Genomic DNA, 14,457 nt, shown 5'->3' with positions numbered 1-14,457 from the left:
AGATAGCCCCGGAATGTCGCAATGAGTGTTCGCGTGATAAGGCGGTCTAGATATCGCCCGCATCCCCTCACCCTCTTCCTATCACAACTTTAGCAATGAGAAACATTGAGGATACTAGGTAATTCCCCAAGACACTGGGCTATTAATTGCTTGTATTGACTTTGGCAGAAAGAGATGGGACATCCTATTCTCCGATAATGAGACGACCTCCGACCTACGAGCGGCTTTGTTATCCGAGCAAGGAGGAAACCTGTGCAGTGACGGGCTGAGATCGGTTTGCTGGAAGGTTCTGTGGGATCTTGAACATACCAGGTTGAACTATATGCTTATTATCAGTGCAGGCATTCCTCATCTTCGACGGTGTGGATCGGAATGAATGGGCGGCCAAGCTTGACGAATCCCGGGATGCTTATCGCGCGCTGCGCGACCATTTCTTGAAATACATCGAACATCCGGACGATCTAGAATCAACTGTTGATCCGCTGGCGGATGATGAGCAGGTATGCACCTCTGAATCTCGCTTTGTTTTGTCACGATTCAGAATCTTGATCTAATCATATCATATAACCCATTAGTCTCCCTGGCAAACACTTCGAAACGATGAGACGCTGCGCGCCGAGATTTTACAAGATGTCGACCGATGTTTACAAGAAAACTTTTTTTTCCAAGAACCCGACACAAAATCCAAATTAACGAATGTATTGTTTGTATACTCGAAACTCAATCCGGACGTGGGCTATAGACAAGGAATGCATGAACTACTTGCGCCTTTGCTTTGGGTCGTTGATCGAGATTCCGTGGAACCGCAGACTGCAGGACTCAGTCGCAACAAAGAAAATAATGAGGATTTGATGCTCAAGCTTCTCGATCCTGACTTTGTGGAACATGATTCGTTCACGCTGTTTCTCTCTGCCATGCAAACAGCCCGTACATACTATGAACACGGGGAGACACGGTCAGCAAATGGCCGAGTGGATGTCATTCCGATAGTTGAGCGGTGTCAATATCTACATAAAGAAGCTTTGACTATTATTGATCATGAGCTAGCGGAACACTTGGAAGCCGTTGAAGTTTTACCGCAGATATTCTTAACGTGAGTTGCTCCCAGATAAGCACCAGCTGATGCATTGGTACTGACATATTGAAAAGTCGCTGGATGCGCCTACTTTGGGGTCGGGAATTCCCATTTGATGAAGTCCTGGTGATGTGGGACCTTTTGTTTGCTCACGGACTACGATCCGACCTTGTTGATTTCACATGCATTGCAATGCTGCTTAGAATTCGCTGGCAATGTGAGTTCGCAGAGTGCGCAAGATAAGCTATCTCGAACCCGTCTGTTGACACATATCATCTAGTACTCGAGGCGGATTACACAACCGCGTTGACTTTATTACTTCGATACCCCTCGCCTCAACATGCGCCTCAAACTTTTGTACACGATGCGCTTTATTTGGAACAGAATCCTACTGCCAACAGAGGTAGTTTCATTATATCGAAATATTCGGGCAGGCCACCCGACTCTAAATCTAAAGATCGCACCTCGTCTGGTACTCAGCCAGCAAGGAAGGCTTTTCTATGGGATGATTTCAAGAGGCGCAGTCAAAACAGCTCGCCCTCTCATCATTCCGCCAGGAACAGCCCCAAAGGTCTTGAAACTCTCTTCCAAGACGTTTCCCAAGGGATCCAACGTCGTACCGAGTCCTGGGGTGTAGCCAAAGCCGTCCGGGGCGCAGTGACTGAAGCCAGGAAAAATATGCAGACAATGCACTATGAACCCAAATTACGCACTGTTTCGAGGCCCGTTTCTGCCGGAACAGCCCCAGGAGTTCAAACACAAACATCAACGACGAATACGGCAGTCACAGCTGAGTTGGAAACGAAGATCAATATTCTTGAAGGAAGAAATACAGATTTGGCTTCTACTTTGCGCGATGCTCTCGGCGAGCTTAACGCGCAGCTGGCAAATGTCAAAGATCTTGATCCTAACACCAGCATTATCATAAAACAAGCCCTGGCTAAAGCTGAGAGTGTGCGGGTCTGCCTCCAAGACTCTTCTATCCCAGTAGATTCATCTCAGACACTCTCTTGTATAGACGGTGAAATTGAAAAAGATCAACCGAATGATCTAGGAGAGAAGACTGGATCGAAAAGCGAAACAGAAGCCAAGACTTCGGCAAGCAAGCCTCAAATACGAAGACTAGATTCCGCCAGCACGGATATGATCGGGCCGACTGCCGACAGTGGAACATCAAATCCCGCCTGCATCGCCACAGCAAATCAGACAAACACTAGCAAAACGACCGAGGGTGCGCGGACAATACCCTCGCGACCCGTCGTACGACCATCCCTCACAGATTCGGGATTCTCGTGGATGCTTGGCGGCGGCCGGAACCTGTCGGGCTTTGTGAGTTCAACGTCACCACCACCTGAACAAACTCGACATCTGGATCAAAGCCGAGGGAAACATGGTACTTTGTTCGGATCTGGTGGGGAGGAAAATCCAGGAACCGATGAGCACGGTGAATTGGCACTACACAGCCTTCGGGGCTCCCGGGAGCCTCTGTCAGGGGCTGGCCCACTGTGATATCTTCCAAAATGACCCATGTCAACGTTCCGGCAACGCAAAGTTTTACGCTAGGTCCACATCTTATCTCCTGCTAGGCTACATAATTATTCATTTTGGGACAGTGACGAGTCTCCGATATTCCAATCACAACAATCAGGGACATATGCACGATGGCTGTACGATATCTCTGCACTAGACCCTTTTCAATCTACAGCGTAAATCTTCCATATCAAACGACAAGTCTTAGCTACCCAAAGAAGCCAAGCAAGGTCCCACATCAGGCGCTCGGATCTATTTGAAAAAAGCCACTTTGCATCATCGATCTATATACTCTAAAGTAGCAAAGACATGCTGTGTTGGCGGAGCGGGGTAGGAATTGTCTGAGCACCACATAGTTTCTTGAAGTATTGAATTAGTAGCTGGGTACTTTGGAGTTGAATTTAAGATTCTCTTCATACAAGAGCATACATACATCCGTGTGTATATATATATTCAATTGTTCTTCAACGTCAATGCCCTAAACGAATAAAGTATAGAAATTCTCCTGGCATAGAGATTATGTCGATCGGTCGATCGAAATCAGCGCTTGTCAATTACCAACTAAATTCAAGTATATCCTAGTCTCTTTAATATAAACTTCCTAGAAGAAATAGAAAAACAAGAGAAAATAAAAAAGAAACCTGTCTCTGAAGAGTTATATCTAAAGAAAAGAAAGAAGAAGGCAAAAACAACAACCGAGCATTACATCAGAGGGGACCCAGTCCTCTCGCATTTCAACATTTCGCATTTCGCATTTTCCTCTATCCCCACTCGCTTTCATTCCCCCGCTGCTTTTTTCTTTTTCTGCTTTCACTTCCCCCTTAGAACTAATTCTCTTGAACTTGGTCTTACCCTTTTCGCGTGCTTTCGCCGCGACGCCACATATGCCGCCTGAGACCACGAGGCAGCTGCCCTCCCAACCCCCATCGCAGCTACGAATGACTAGTACATGTCGCATATCTCCCTAATTGTCATTTGCTCACCTTGATTGAGCCTCTCTTCCATTTCATCTGACTCTTTTCATTCGTCATTTTCTCTTTCTAAATCCAAACGAGAGTCGGGAATGGGGTCGGCTTTCAACCCTGATGGTCAGTATTACATGTTTTTTGTTTTATGTTGACCCTCTCTACCTTATCTTTGTTTCACATTCCATGGGACCCGGGGAACTAGTGGAGAGGGGGAGAGAAAACAGGTTATGCGACCCTCAAATTGAGGACAAAGAAATATTGAAAAAGTTGGGGTTTCTTGTGTTCCTCCGATCAGAAGTTCAACAGTCTGGCACATGCTCGGAGCTGCATCTGACCGCGGAGTCCAACCGCCCCGAATCATTCGAGTGGATCACATTGCAAAGGCCCGTGGAATGGAAACTTCGACGCCCTCCGATTAGGTTGATGATATGCTATGTGAATCACGCTGATCAAATATAGGCGAGCCGAGTCCTCTTTCGTCGCCGTTAGGACCCCTCTCAGAGTCCCCCGAGTCCGAATCCGGTTTTCCAAAACTTTCTCTACAAACAGATCGAGTCAGAGGCTCACTAGACAGCGTTTCTTCGGGATATGATCCTATTTCGAGGTCGGACAAACTACTACTATTTCCATGGATCACAAAATTGACAGTCCCCTTTACAGCCGATCTCCGTTATTCGAGAACGATCATGGACTCGGTCCTTCCGGCTTGGATCGTATACGCCAGCACCAACCCTCGCGAGTCCTGACACTTCCAAACCTATCCACATCGTCACTAGCCCCGATGGCTACTCAACGCCCCGCTCCTTCCCCTCGCTCGCGCTCATCGACTCGAGCTCACTCTGGCCGTTTGTCTATGAGCTCAAGTACTACGGATTTGGAGGATCTACACCGATTCCCTCTGGAGTCACTACATTCATTTTCGTTTGCTCAGCAGTCCGAGGAATTCCTCCACAGCCGTCAAAACATCCTCAAACGGTCTATTGATTTCATGCGCGACCGGATGGGATGGGCTGCGACCAATGCCGGCATCGCCAATGCGCAAGCCAACGTCAGCGGGGACCCAGAGATGCAAGGTATGATGGACCTTCTGGCCCGAGCCAACATGCTTGAAACCCAGGAACAACACATTCCACACCGAGGACCAATCACTGGACCCGCGGAAATAAATGGCAGCAATGTTTTTGAGAAGGCCTTCTCGGATGGTGGTTCACTGTCTCCGGTCAGCACCCGAGACACTGCCCAGGATTCTTTCACTTCCGGGTCACATATTTCTGACAGTACACACATGCTGAGCCCGGTGCCCAGCGATCGTATCTCCAACCAAAGGCGGGACCTAATATCGGCACCAACGTCCAGGCGTGTAAGCTTAAAACGTACATACACGGACCTCTGCTCTGCTTCCCTCAAGAGCAAGCTGATGGAAACTCTAGCACAACCTTATACCTCCTCGACAGACCCCTTCGCCTCGCTTAATTCATCTACCGCTGGATTAGGATTTCCGATCCCCGCCCTTCACGCCCATAGCAGCAAATGGACCCCAGTCTCCCAGGCCGTTTTCAGGACCGAAGCCCACGCACCTTGGACTATTTTGGCCGCTAATGATCTCTCCTGCTTGATTTTCGGCGTTCTTCAGTCCGAAATTCGCCGTCTCAGCATCCTGGAAGTTGTACAGAAAGAGCATAGAGAATGGCTGGAGGCCAAACTCCGGGATCCCAGCACTGACGCCGCTGCCCGCATGCCGCTTCAACCAGAAAGGGCCAACATCAGCGCCGTCAACCCGAAGTTCCGCGGTCTCGGAAACGGCGTAACCGCACAGTTACTCAGCAAACCATCTTCGCGTGAAAAGTCGCGGAGGTCGCAGACAGATGATGGGTATGGCTCAAGCACGCGAACCCCCCGAAACAATAACCACCCAGGAAACAAATCACGAGGAGTCTTGTTATGCGGCGACGTCGTGCCAATTCAAAAGCGCAACGGATCACGGGGATCGGCTAGTGTTTGGGTTATGGAAAAGCGTGGTGGCCTGATTTGGGTCCTGGAGGAGATCACAGAAAATGTTGCCTTTGTCCAGTGCGATGATTCATGGAAAGTTGTGGAAGCCAAGGGTGACCCGGACAAGATCTGGGGTTCATCTGTTGTCCACAGCGGCCAATCAATCACTGATCTTCTACCATGTTTGCCGCCAGCATCTCTCGAGACATCGTTCACGAAGGGACTGGACGAAATTTTGCGGTTGAAGCACTTTGCCGCCCGCACTGCGGCTGGCGTTTGCATCCCTGTGGCTATCGGAAAGGGAGACGGAGATCGTACTCTCCAAGTCTCGAGCTTCCCTCATGTTGCTGGCATGATGGTGCTGTCATCCACTTCGTTGAATGTGATCAGTTCTAACTCTGTGTTCTCTTCCGTCCTGTTCGGCCAAACCCGACCGGAAGGGCTTCATATCACCGAGCTGGTGCCTGACTTTGATGAGATTCTGGATGTTTTGACTGAAGAGGACAATGTACCATTGGTTGATGGAATCGTTATTCCTGAACACAGCTTCAGACGAGCTCGAACCTTGTCTATCCTTCGTGATGGAAAATCAAACGCCGCCTCTGTTTTCACAGAGCCAAGTGGTCTACTTGCTAAACACAGGGACGGCTCGACCATTGTTGTGGACATACAACTACGCGTGGTTAAGAGCGGGACATTTTTCTCCAAGGAAAAGACAGAGAGATCTAGCGATCGCAGTAGCGATTCTGATGACAGCGATGATACAATTGCAGTCACAGAGTTGGTGTACGCCTTGTGGATCACCTATTCGCGGCAACTCCATGCCGCTGGGCCTGCCGCCGGCCTCTCGCCATCATCCGTACCGACTTCCAAATCCACGTCACCGACACATGATTCAGCATCGGATAACCCATCAGACTTAGGTTCTGACACTCAAACCGCCGAAAACCGCCAGACTTTGGTAGAAATTCAAGCTCCAACTTCGACTCTCAGCCAACAGCTCAGCGAGGCAGCGTCACAGCCTCTGACTGACCGTCCTGTGCAACCCATCCCCGAAATTTCACCCGCCAAGAAGAATGAACCCCCACTGAAACGGACGATCAACGACTACGTGATCCTCGAGGAAATGGGTCAGGGAGCGTACGGACAAGTCAAGCTGACGCGCCTGAAGAAGCAGCCCACCAAGAAGATGGTGTTGAAATTTGTCACGAAGAAGCGGATCCTGGTTGACACGTGGACTCGTGATCGACGGCTGGGAACTGTGCCTCTGGAAATCCATGTCCTCGACTTCCTCCGACGGGATGGACTCAAACATCCCAATATCGTCGAGATGGAGGGTTTCTTCGAGGACGATATCAACTACTACATTGAGATGACACCTCATGGGCTACCAGGAATGGACCTCTTCGATTACATCGAGCTCAAGGCCAACATGGATGAATCAGAGTGCCGCAACATTTTCAAACAAGTTGTGAGCGCCATCAATCACCTACACACCAAGGCATTGGTAGTGCACCGCGACATCAAGGATGAGAATGTAGTTCTTGATGGAGAAGGGCGAATCAAGTTGATCGACTTTGGCAGCGCGGCTTACATCAAGAATGGACCGTTCGATGTCTTTGTTGGAACGATTGGTAAGTTTCTTTAAATAATACTATTGCAGAGTGATGTGCTAACTTTTGACCCGCTAGACTATGCCGCGCCCGAAGTCCTCCAAGGACGATCGTACCGAGGCAAGGAGCAAGATATCTGGGCTTTGGGCATTCTCCTCTACACCATCGTATACAAGGAGAACCCGTTCTACAATGTCGATGAGATCCTTGACCACCCCCTCCGAATCCCATTCCTTCCCTTCTCGGAAGACTGCATTGACCTCGTCCGCACGATGCTCGATCGTGACGTTGACAACCGACTTACGATCACCGAAGTCCTTGGGCACCCGTGGATGGTGGAGGCTTGAAACACCATCCCACAATCTTTATTGAAAAAAATTAACCAAAACAAATAACGCGATACCCCACAAAGTTGATTTAGTTTGCAGGATTTATCTGGGTATCATTTCGGGGGAGAGTGGAGGACACACGTGACTATGAAGCATTTCGTTTTGGGGCATTTAGCATTTGACGATACCTTTGCATGATCCATTGTGACCTAGAACAGAAGAATTTTATACATTTCTACTGAAATGCGGGGGAGACTCAACATTGCCCTTGGCAAAATGGGCTTAGTGCCCGCATTGTATTAATATCCACTTTAATCCCACTTCATCTCTTAGTTCAATTGAGTACTAGCATGACTCAAATTCGAGATACAACATATAGTCGAGGTTCAGAATAAAGACCAGACTGTACATGCAATGGACACAGTGTATATAATGCACATATGTATGTTCTATACGAAGGTGTATAGCGGTCAGGGGTCAATTAATTGATATTAATCTCTTATTTACCTTTCACTTACCTTTTCTTTGCCTCTAATTCACTATGGTCTGTTATAGTAAATCAAGTATTTTAATTTTCTGCCAAACTGGAGTCAGACATCTACATATGCACCTATAGAAATAATGCCGCGATACACCTCCGCAGTGGTATGTATGTGTGTATCCACATGATAATGTGTTCCATGTTTCAGTTTATCGTACCATGGGCTCTTATTCCCCCGCATGCCCCACTGTAATGAGGCGAAAAGAAAGAGTGTCCAGTCTGTGCCGCCAGGAACCACTTTGTTAATTTGCCTGTCCCTACATCTGTAGGTTCTAGGCGTACCCAGACATCTCCCTCGGTTGTTCTCTCTTAATTTTGTACCTACGTTGTAGATAGGTGTCTTTCCTAGGGCGTCGTCAGCTGGCCCTAGTCTCACATCAGATGGTCTGTGCTACTGTCTAGGAATCAGGAGGACAGAATTAAATTATATAGACAAAGGAAGATGCAATAGGACCCTCCATATACAGTAATAGAGCACACATGCATGTAGAAATCATGTACATGTACTTCTATGTAGGGGAAAATTATTATCGGTGCCTACAATATTATTGTTAAGGTGGGGGGAGTGATAAGCAGATAACGACCTCGGGAGAGAGGGGAATGTACTTGGGGAGTACATTATCTGTTATGTGATTGCTGCACCTGTTCCAAGTTTAGTAGATGTATCGCATTCCCTGTGCATTCCCTTTGCATTCCGCCATTTCTTTCTTTTCTTTTTTTTTTTTTTAATTCCGTCCTCTTTCCTTTATCTCTTTTTTATAATTTTCAACTTCAGTCATGCTCCCCTGTCTGTAACCTCTACCCGGCTCTCTCGGTACTCTGAACGTCACTCGGTAAAAGTGCCGTAAAGCAGGCTTGTTCCACGGTTCTTTGGCCGTGGGCCCCCGAGACAATAGTCAACGTGGTTTTCCCTCAACTTCCCATCTTCAGTTCTTTCTTAGAAAAACTGCACCGGAAATCGCTGAGATCCAGAATCGCTATGCTCGTCTAAGAGATTACGGTGCAGTACTGCGCGCCCGTCGCTTTAGTTCGTTTGCATTGTCCTCCATCCTCGTTCTTCCCCGCGAAAGCCTGTCCCACTCCATAACAATTTCACCGACGTTCTCCGGAAGACGTAGCAAGATATCCGTGGCCCGAGGCATCAGTACGACAGGCTCGATCAAGTCATCAAAATGGTCTCTCAAGCATCCGACGAGATCCTGCCCTCCCCCGAGGGTCCGACACCTTCACCCGGTCAGATCCCTCTAGAGCAACCACCCAAACTCAAAGGCCGCCAAAAATTATTGCAGAGTCTCCAACGCATGTCGTCGAGTCCGACGCTGACCAGACGCGGACGCTCGGCTTCAACAAGTGGCTACCGCCGAGACCATAAGGCTTCACTATCTTGTGTTTCGTTATCTTCCCCTTCCTACTCGCCTTGCTTGGGCAATGGAAGTTCCTCCCAGTTGTATGGTGGCCTCGGTCCTCGCCCGGTCACCCCCGGGTGTTCCCGTTCTCCCGATGACGCCCAAGGTTCGAATCCACGTATCCGCCTGGTAGACACCGACGGCCCTAGTTGTGCCATGCCTCGCACTGTCCCCTTGCCATTTGACGTGAGACCGGCGTCTCAAGGGACCCCACGCACAGCGACGCCAGTGCCAGTGGAAACTAAAGTCGAGGACGAAGTCACTCTTCCGGAGTCTCAGCCGGCTAGAACGTTCGATTTTTGGGGCGATATGCCACAAGAGCTCAAAATGGAGATCTTCCAGCATCTTACTCCGCAGGAGATCGTGCGCTGCTCCGCTGTCTCTAAATTGTGGAATGAAATGTGCTACGATGGACAGTTGTGGTCCAAGGTCGATACGACGGAGTACTATTCTAAGATTCCGAGCGACGTCTTGGTGAAGCTCATTACTTCCGGGGGTGCTTTTGTTCGAGACCTCAACCTCAGAGGTTGTGTTCAAATGCGTGAAAAATGGTCTTCTGAGGGAGAACGCATTTCCGATCTCTGCCGAAATGTTGTCAACTTTTCTCTTGAGGGCTGTCGTATCGACAGGGCATCCATTTACTCTTTTCTACTTAACAACCCCCGTTTGAAATATATCAATGTCTCGGGGCTTTCGACTGTCACGAACTCCGCAATGAAGGTCATTGCGCGGTCTTGCTCGCAACTTGAGACATTGAATATTTCGTGGTGCAGCAATGTTGATACAACCGGTCTTCTCCGGGTAGTTCAGTCTTGTGAGCGACTCAAGGATCTTCGCGCTAGCGAAATTCGTGGCTTCAAAGATGAGAGGTTCACACTGGCCTTGTTTGAGCGCAATAACTTGGATCGTCTAATCATGAGCCGTACCGACCTAACTGATCAAAGCTTGAAGACGCTGATCCACGGCAAGGATCCCGGTATAGACGTGCTGACTGATCGTGCCGTCGTTCCACCTCGACGATTCCGTCATTTGGACCTCCATCAATGCCCCGGAGTGAGCGACATCGGCTTGAAAAGCCTGGCTCATAACGTGCCAGACCTGGAAGGCCTGCAGGTATCCCAGTGCTCCGAGCTGACCGACGACTCTATCATCGATGTCATTCGCACCACACCGAAGCTGTCGCACCTGGAATTGGAAGACTTGGAAAACCTCACTAACAGCACCTTGGTGGAGCTGGCCAAATCCCCATGTGCGCAGAACCTAGAGCACTTGAACATCAGTTACTGCGAGAGCCTCAGCGACACAGGAATGCTCCAGGTCATGAAGAGTTGTCCGAAAATCCGATCTGTCGAAATGGACAACACAAGAGTCTCAGACTTGACTCTAATGGAAGCCAGCTATCGAATCCGACGACGCGGATACAGCGATGACCTCCCCGAAGTCGGCCTGCGGCTCATGATCTTCGACTGCGCAAATATCACCTGGGCAGGTGTCAAGGAAGTCCTCTCGAGTAACGCTTACATCCCACGCGCCTCCCGCAAACCCTTGTCGACGGTAGTCACCGTAACACAAACATCAGACACTGGCTCCTCCCCCGAGACAAGCACATTCGTCACACCAGCCTCCACCCCTCCGCCTTCGTCAACATGCCCGAACGAGATCATCCAGCTCAAATGTTTCTACGGCTGGCAGATGACCGTCGACGAACATACGAAACGCGTCCTCCGCGGCGATCTAGCTGCTGCATCCCGGCTGGACCGGAAATGGGCAGACTATATGATGGCCACAGAGGAGGCAGGCGCCGCCGGCGCAGGTGCCCGTCGACGCAGACGTCGCGCCCGTGAAGCAGAGCGTCTTTACAATGCTGACGAAGAAGAGAATGATGCATACGGTGCCAGCGCTATCACTTCTCTGGGTGGTAGACGCCGACGTGCTCAGAGCGGTGGTGGCTGTACCATCATGTGAATGAAGTGCACCACTGAGATCACAGCTTTCCTTCGGTGTGTTCCGTGAACACCCAATTTTCTAGCGAGACGCAAGACGCCGCTCAATGTACCTGGCGCTGGATCGCCGGTATTCCAAATGGGATCCCCATTTGCAGTCGATAATCAACACAATGATTAGTTCGACATACGATTAACGCACGATATGATCTTCCTCCTTGGGACAAGAAGCCCCTAACAACCTTCGGGTTTCACTTATTCCGGTTCTTTGGGTTCTTGGTTTTTATTTTTTGGTCATTCTATCTATCCCTCTATCTATCTGGTTTTACCCTGCATCAACAAGAATGTCACTGCGGGCTTTTTCATATTCCATCTTCTGTTTCGTTTCCAGCCTCGGCGTTAAATTCAAGAATGGGCTTTCACTTTTGCATGTTCTATGTATTGGTTTTCCATGTGCTCACAGCACTTAACCAAATCGAGATTATCTTGGCCTTAACATTCTAGAAGGGTTCTTGGCGCTTCCGGGTTCGTTCACGGGAAATTTACATCATGCCTTTTGGGCTGTTTTGGTTGGGTTATGCTTTCGAGCTTAGGTGTGTAATACCGGGTGTAGTCAATGACTTGGGTAACGGAATTTGAGACGTCCGCTACCTCTGTCTGTTTCTTCCTGATAGCTTCACGAACTGCATATCTCTCTCGTCATTATCGATACATATGCAATTCTGATCTCAAGAAGTGGTCGGTACCGTGAAGAAGCCTCTATCTTTGCATCTCTTTGGATGGCGGATACAGTTTGACCTGCCAGTAAATTTCATTACCTTAAAGCGCTATCCTTAAGACTATTAGCAAATCTTCTAAGAGACCTGTGAAAAGACCTGACTAGAAAATCTTAGTCTTTTTACCTAGAGTAATACGTGAAAACCTCTGGAAGCGCCATTAGAAAAAAACGCCAAAGAACCTGCCCCTGCCGAAGCAATAAAAACGAAGAGATCATAGATTAAAAACGCCCTATGTGAAATCCGCAAATAAGAATAAGATAAGATGTCCCCTGATTTCCCCATAATTTCAACAAAGAAGATCACTGCGAACTCATCCATACAGACTTTTATCCACTGCATCCGGGTCCTCGTTGATGCCATCAGGCTCATATCCACCATCATAATATGAGAGAAGTTCCGCTATACCAATTGCACTGAAAAGCAGTTCCATCTCAAGAATTTGGACCGTATTGACTGCTCAAAACGACCCGTCATCAGTTTCGGGGCACAGTACTGGAACACTGGTGCTCTGACTCGTAGTGAGTTCATCGGATATATGAGTCGCGGCCTGTGTTTCTTCTGTCTCGATTTCAACCTCGGGATCACATAGTTCCATCTGATTCTGGAAGGGCAGTGGAACTTGGGGATCTTCTGATGTTTTGACCTCCTCCGTGGGAGATAGAAGATCTGTGCTCTGATGGGCTTCGATCTTTTCAATAAGAAGCTCTGTTATTGTCATGCTTTCTTCGAGGTCGATTTCTTGGATGGTAGAGTCGTCGATGATTGTGTCTATGTTGAATGGGTTGTTGATATCGTCGACATGCATGCTCAGTTTATCTCCATGATCTTCCAAGCTGTCAGGATCCATGAAAGCCGCGGTTGATTGGTTTTTCGCAAGATTCTCGGGTTGATGGTCTGATTCGGCGTCGAGTTCTGGCTTCGCTACTGGCGCAGTCTCCACTCTGTCCATATCGACGTCAGCATCCTCCGTCTCTGGAAATTGAGACACAAATAGAGAAGAGTCACTATCCGTCAACTCCGAGTCCAATGCATCAAACGTGTCAGTCGCATTAATTGGCTGATCTTTCAGCTCTTCCTCGTCGTCTTGATAGATGTTGGAGTATTCTCGGCAAAGGTGGACATAGTCAATTTGATCATCGATGCCATGCCTGACGAAGAATTCTTTGAGCACAAGGTCAGGACAAGTCCCAGGGACTCTGGGTCCACACCGAGCATTGTATCCAGGTATAGAGTAGAGGGGGCGCACGTCAGCTTCTTCGTCAAGTTGTGGAAGAACACCGCATTCGTGGTGGTCACTTGAAACAACATCGCGATACATAGGTTTTCCTTTGTACCGAAGATCTCTTTCGATGCCCCAAGGCTGGTGCCGACTGATCTGACGATCCACCAGATGCTCACTTGTGACCGCCGATTTGGGTGCAACAACTGCTCCGATAGACCAGGGTGGGTTCGTCCTCATGGTGGTCTTGTTCTTTTCTTCGATTAACCAACCAATGCACAAAGCATGGTCACGGCCACAGAGAATGTAATATCCCTTATAAACTGGAAAGAAAGGCAAGCCATGAGCCCAAACGATGGGAGCGGGGCCTGAGGGCACTCGATCAGGGTCGATGTCTCCCTTTTTGTCGAAGTCGTAGGGGTATCGCTGACCACGCAAACCACTGTTCATGTGCTTTGTTGCCAGATAGACCAGCTCATCTGAGAGTCGGGTATTTGCAGGAGGAAAGCGAGGCCGACCAGTCTCTTCGTCGAATTCAATATCCAGGACAAGCTTGAATCGAGCCTTTTCTCGCCGCAGGTTAGCGTTCATGCCAGGGCCATCTCTAGGGTGCCACTCAACGTCAGGATTCTTTTTCAGGTGAACCTTGAAAAGGTCTGCGCAGTCAGCCTTGAACTCAGACTGTTTGTCGCGGAATGCTGCAGCCCCCTGCAGAGTGCACGCCATTTTGCCCTTCACATTTGTAGGAGCCATCTTGCTTGTGCGATTGCTTTTGAGAGTTCAGGGAAGGACGTTGCGATTGATCAGATCGTAAGATGTTTACTCTCATGCGATTCAGAGTAGACCAGTAGTGAAAGTGGATATAGAAAGTAGTTTAAAGTGGAATCGAGGTGTGGGGCACAAGAGTAGACCCGAGGAGTAGATCCGAAGGGTAGATTGGAAGTATAGACCGGAAGGAGAGTAGATTTGTAGAACAGATTTAGAGAGTGAAGAAAAGGGTTGAGAATGTTGGATGTGTGCTTGACCAAAAGTCAAATCGAAAGGAGCAAAGGACTTGCAGAG

At 48.8% G+C, this 14,457-nt stretch overlaps 4 protein-coding genes across 4 annotated transcripts; 3 read left to right on the top strand and 1 right to left on the bottom strand.

Moving 5' to 3' along the window:
* Positions 1–95: 95 nt before the first annotated feature.
* On the top strand, positions 96–2,584 carry N7529_005678 (GTPase-activating protein GYP6; the record flags this gene model as incomplete). Its single annotated transcript, XM_057241205.1, has 6 exons — positions 96–118; positions 169–274; positions 342–500; positions 576–1,093; positions 1,150–1,292; positions 1,356–2,584. The coding sequence occupies 6 exons, from the start codon at positions 96–98 to the stop codon at positions 2,582–2,584; spliced, it is 2,178 nt and encodes a 725-aa protein (XP_057096564.1).
* Positions 2,585–4,201: 1,617 nt separating this feature from the next.
* On the top strand, positions 4,202–7,525 carry N7529_005677 (serine/threonine-protein kinase; the record flags this gene model as incomplete). The annotated part of the gene is made up of 2 exons (XM_057241204.1): positions 4,202–7,199; positions 7,257–7,525. The coding sequence occupies 2 exons, from the start codon at positions 4,202–4,204 to the stop codon at positions 7,523–7,525; spliced, it is 3,267 nt and encodes a 1,088-aa protein (XP_057096563.1).
* Positions 7,526–9,220: 1,695 nt separating this feature from the next.
* Positions 9,221–11,419, top strand: N7529_005676 (F-box domain protein; the record flags this gene model as incomplete). The annotated part of the gene is made up of 1 exon (XM_057241203.1): positions 9,221–11,419. The coding sequence occupies one exon, from the start codon at positions 9,221–9,223 to the stop codon at positions 11,417–11,419; it is 2,199 nt and encodes a 732-aa protein (XP_057096562.1).
* A 1,214-nt stretch (positions 11,420–12,633) lies between these two features.
* Positions 12,634–14,148, bottom strand: N7529_005675 (uncharacterized protein; the record flags this gene model as incomplete). Its single annotated transcript, XM_057241202.1, has 1 exon — positions 12,634–14,148. One exon carries the CDS (start codon positions 14,146–14,148, stop codon positions 12,634–12,636), a length of 1,515 nt encoding a protein of 504 aa, XP_057096561.1.
* Positions 14,149–14,457: the final 309 nt, after the last annotated feature.

Source organism: Penicillium soppii (genome assembly GCF_028829465.1).
Source record: "Penicillium soppii strain IBT 18220 chromosome Unknown utg000005l, whole genome shotgun sequence".
NCBI classification, from domain to species: domain Eukaryota; kingdom Fungi; phylum Ascomycota; class Eurotiomycetes; order Eurotiales; family Aspergillaceae; genus Penicillium; species Penicillium soppii.
This window is presented reverse-complemented; position numbering and strand designations above follow the sequence as displayed.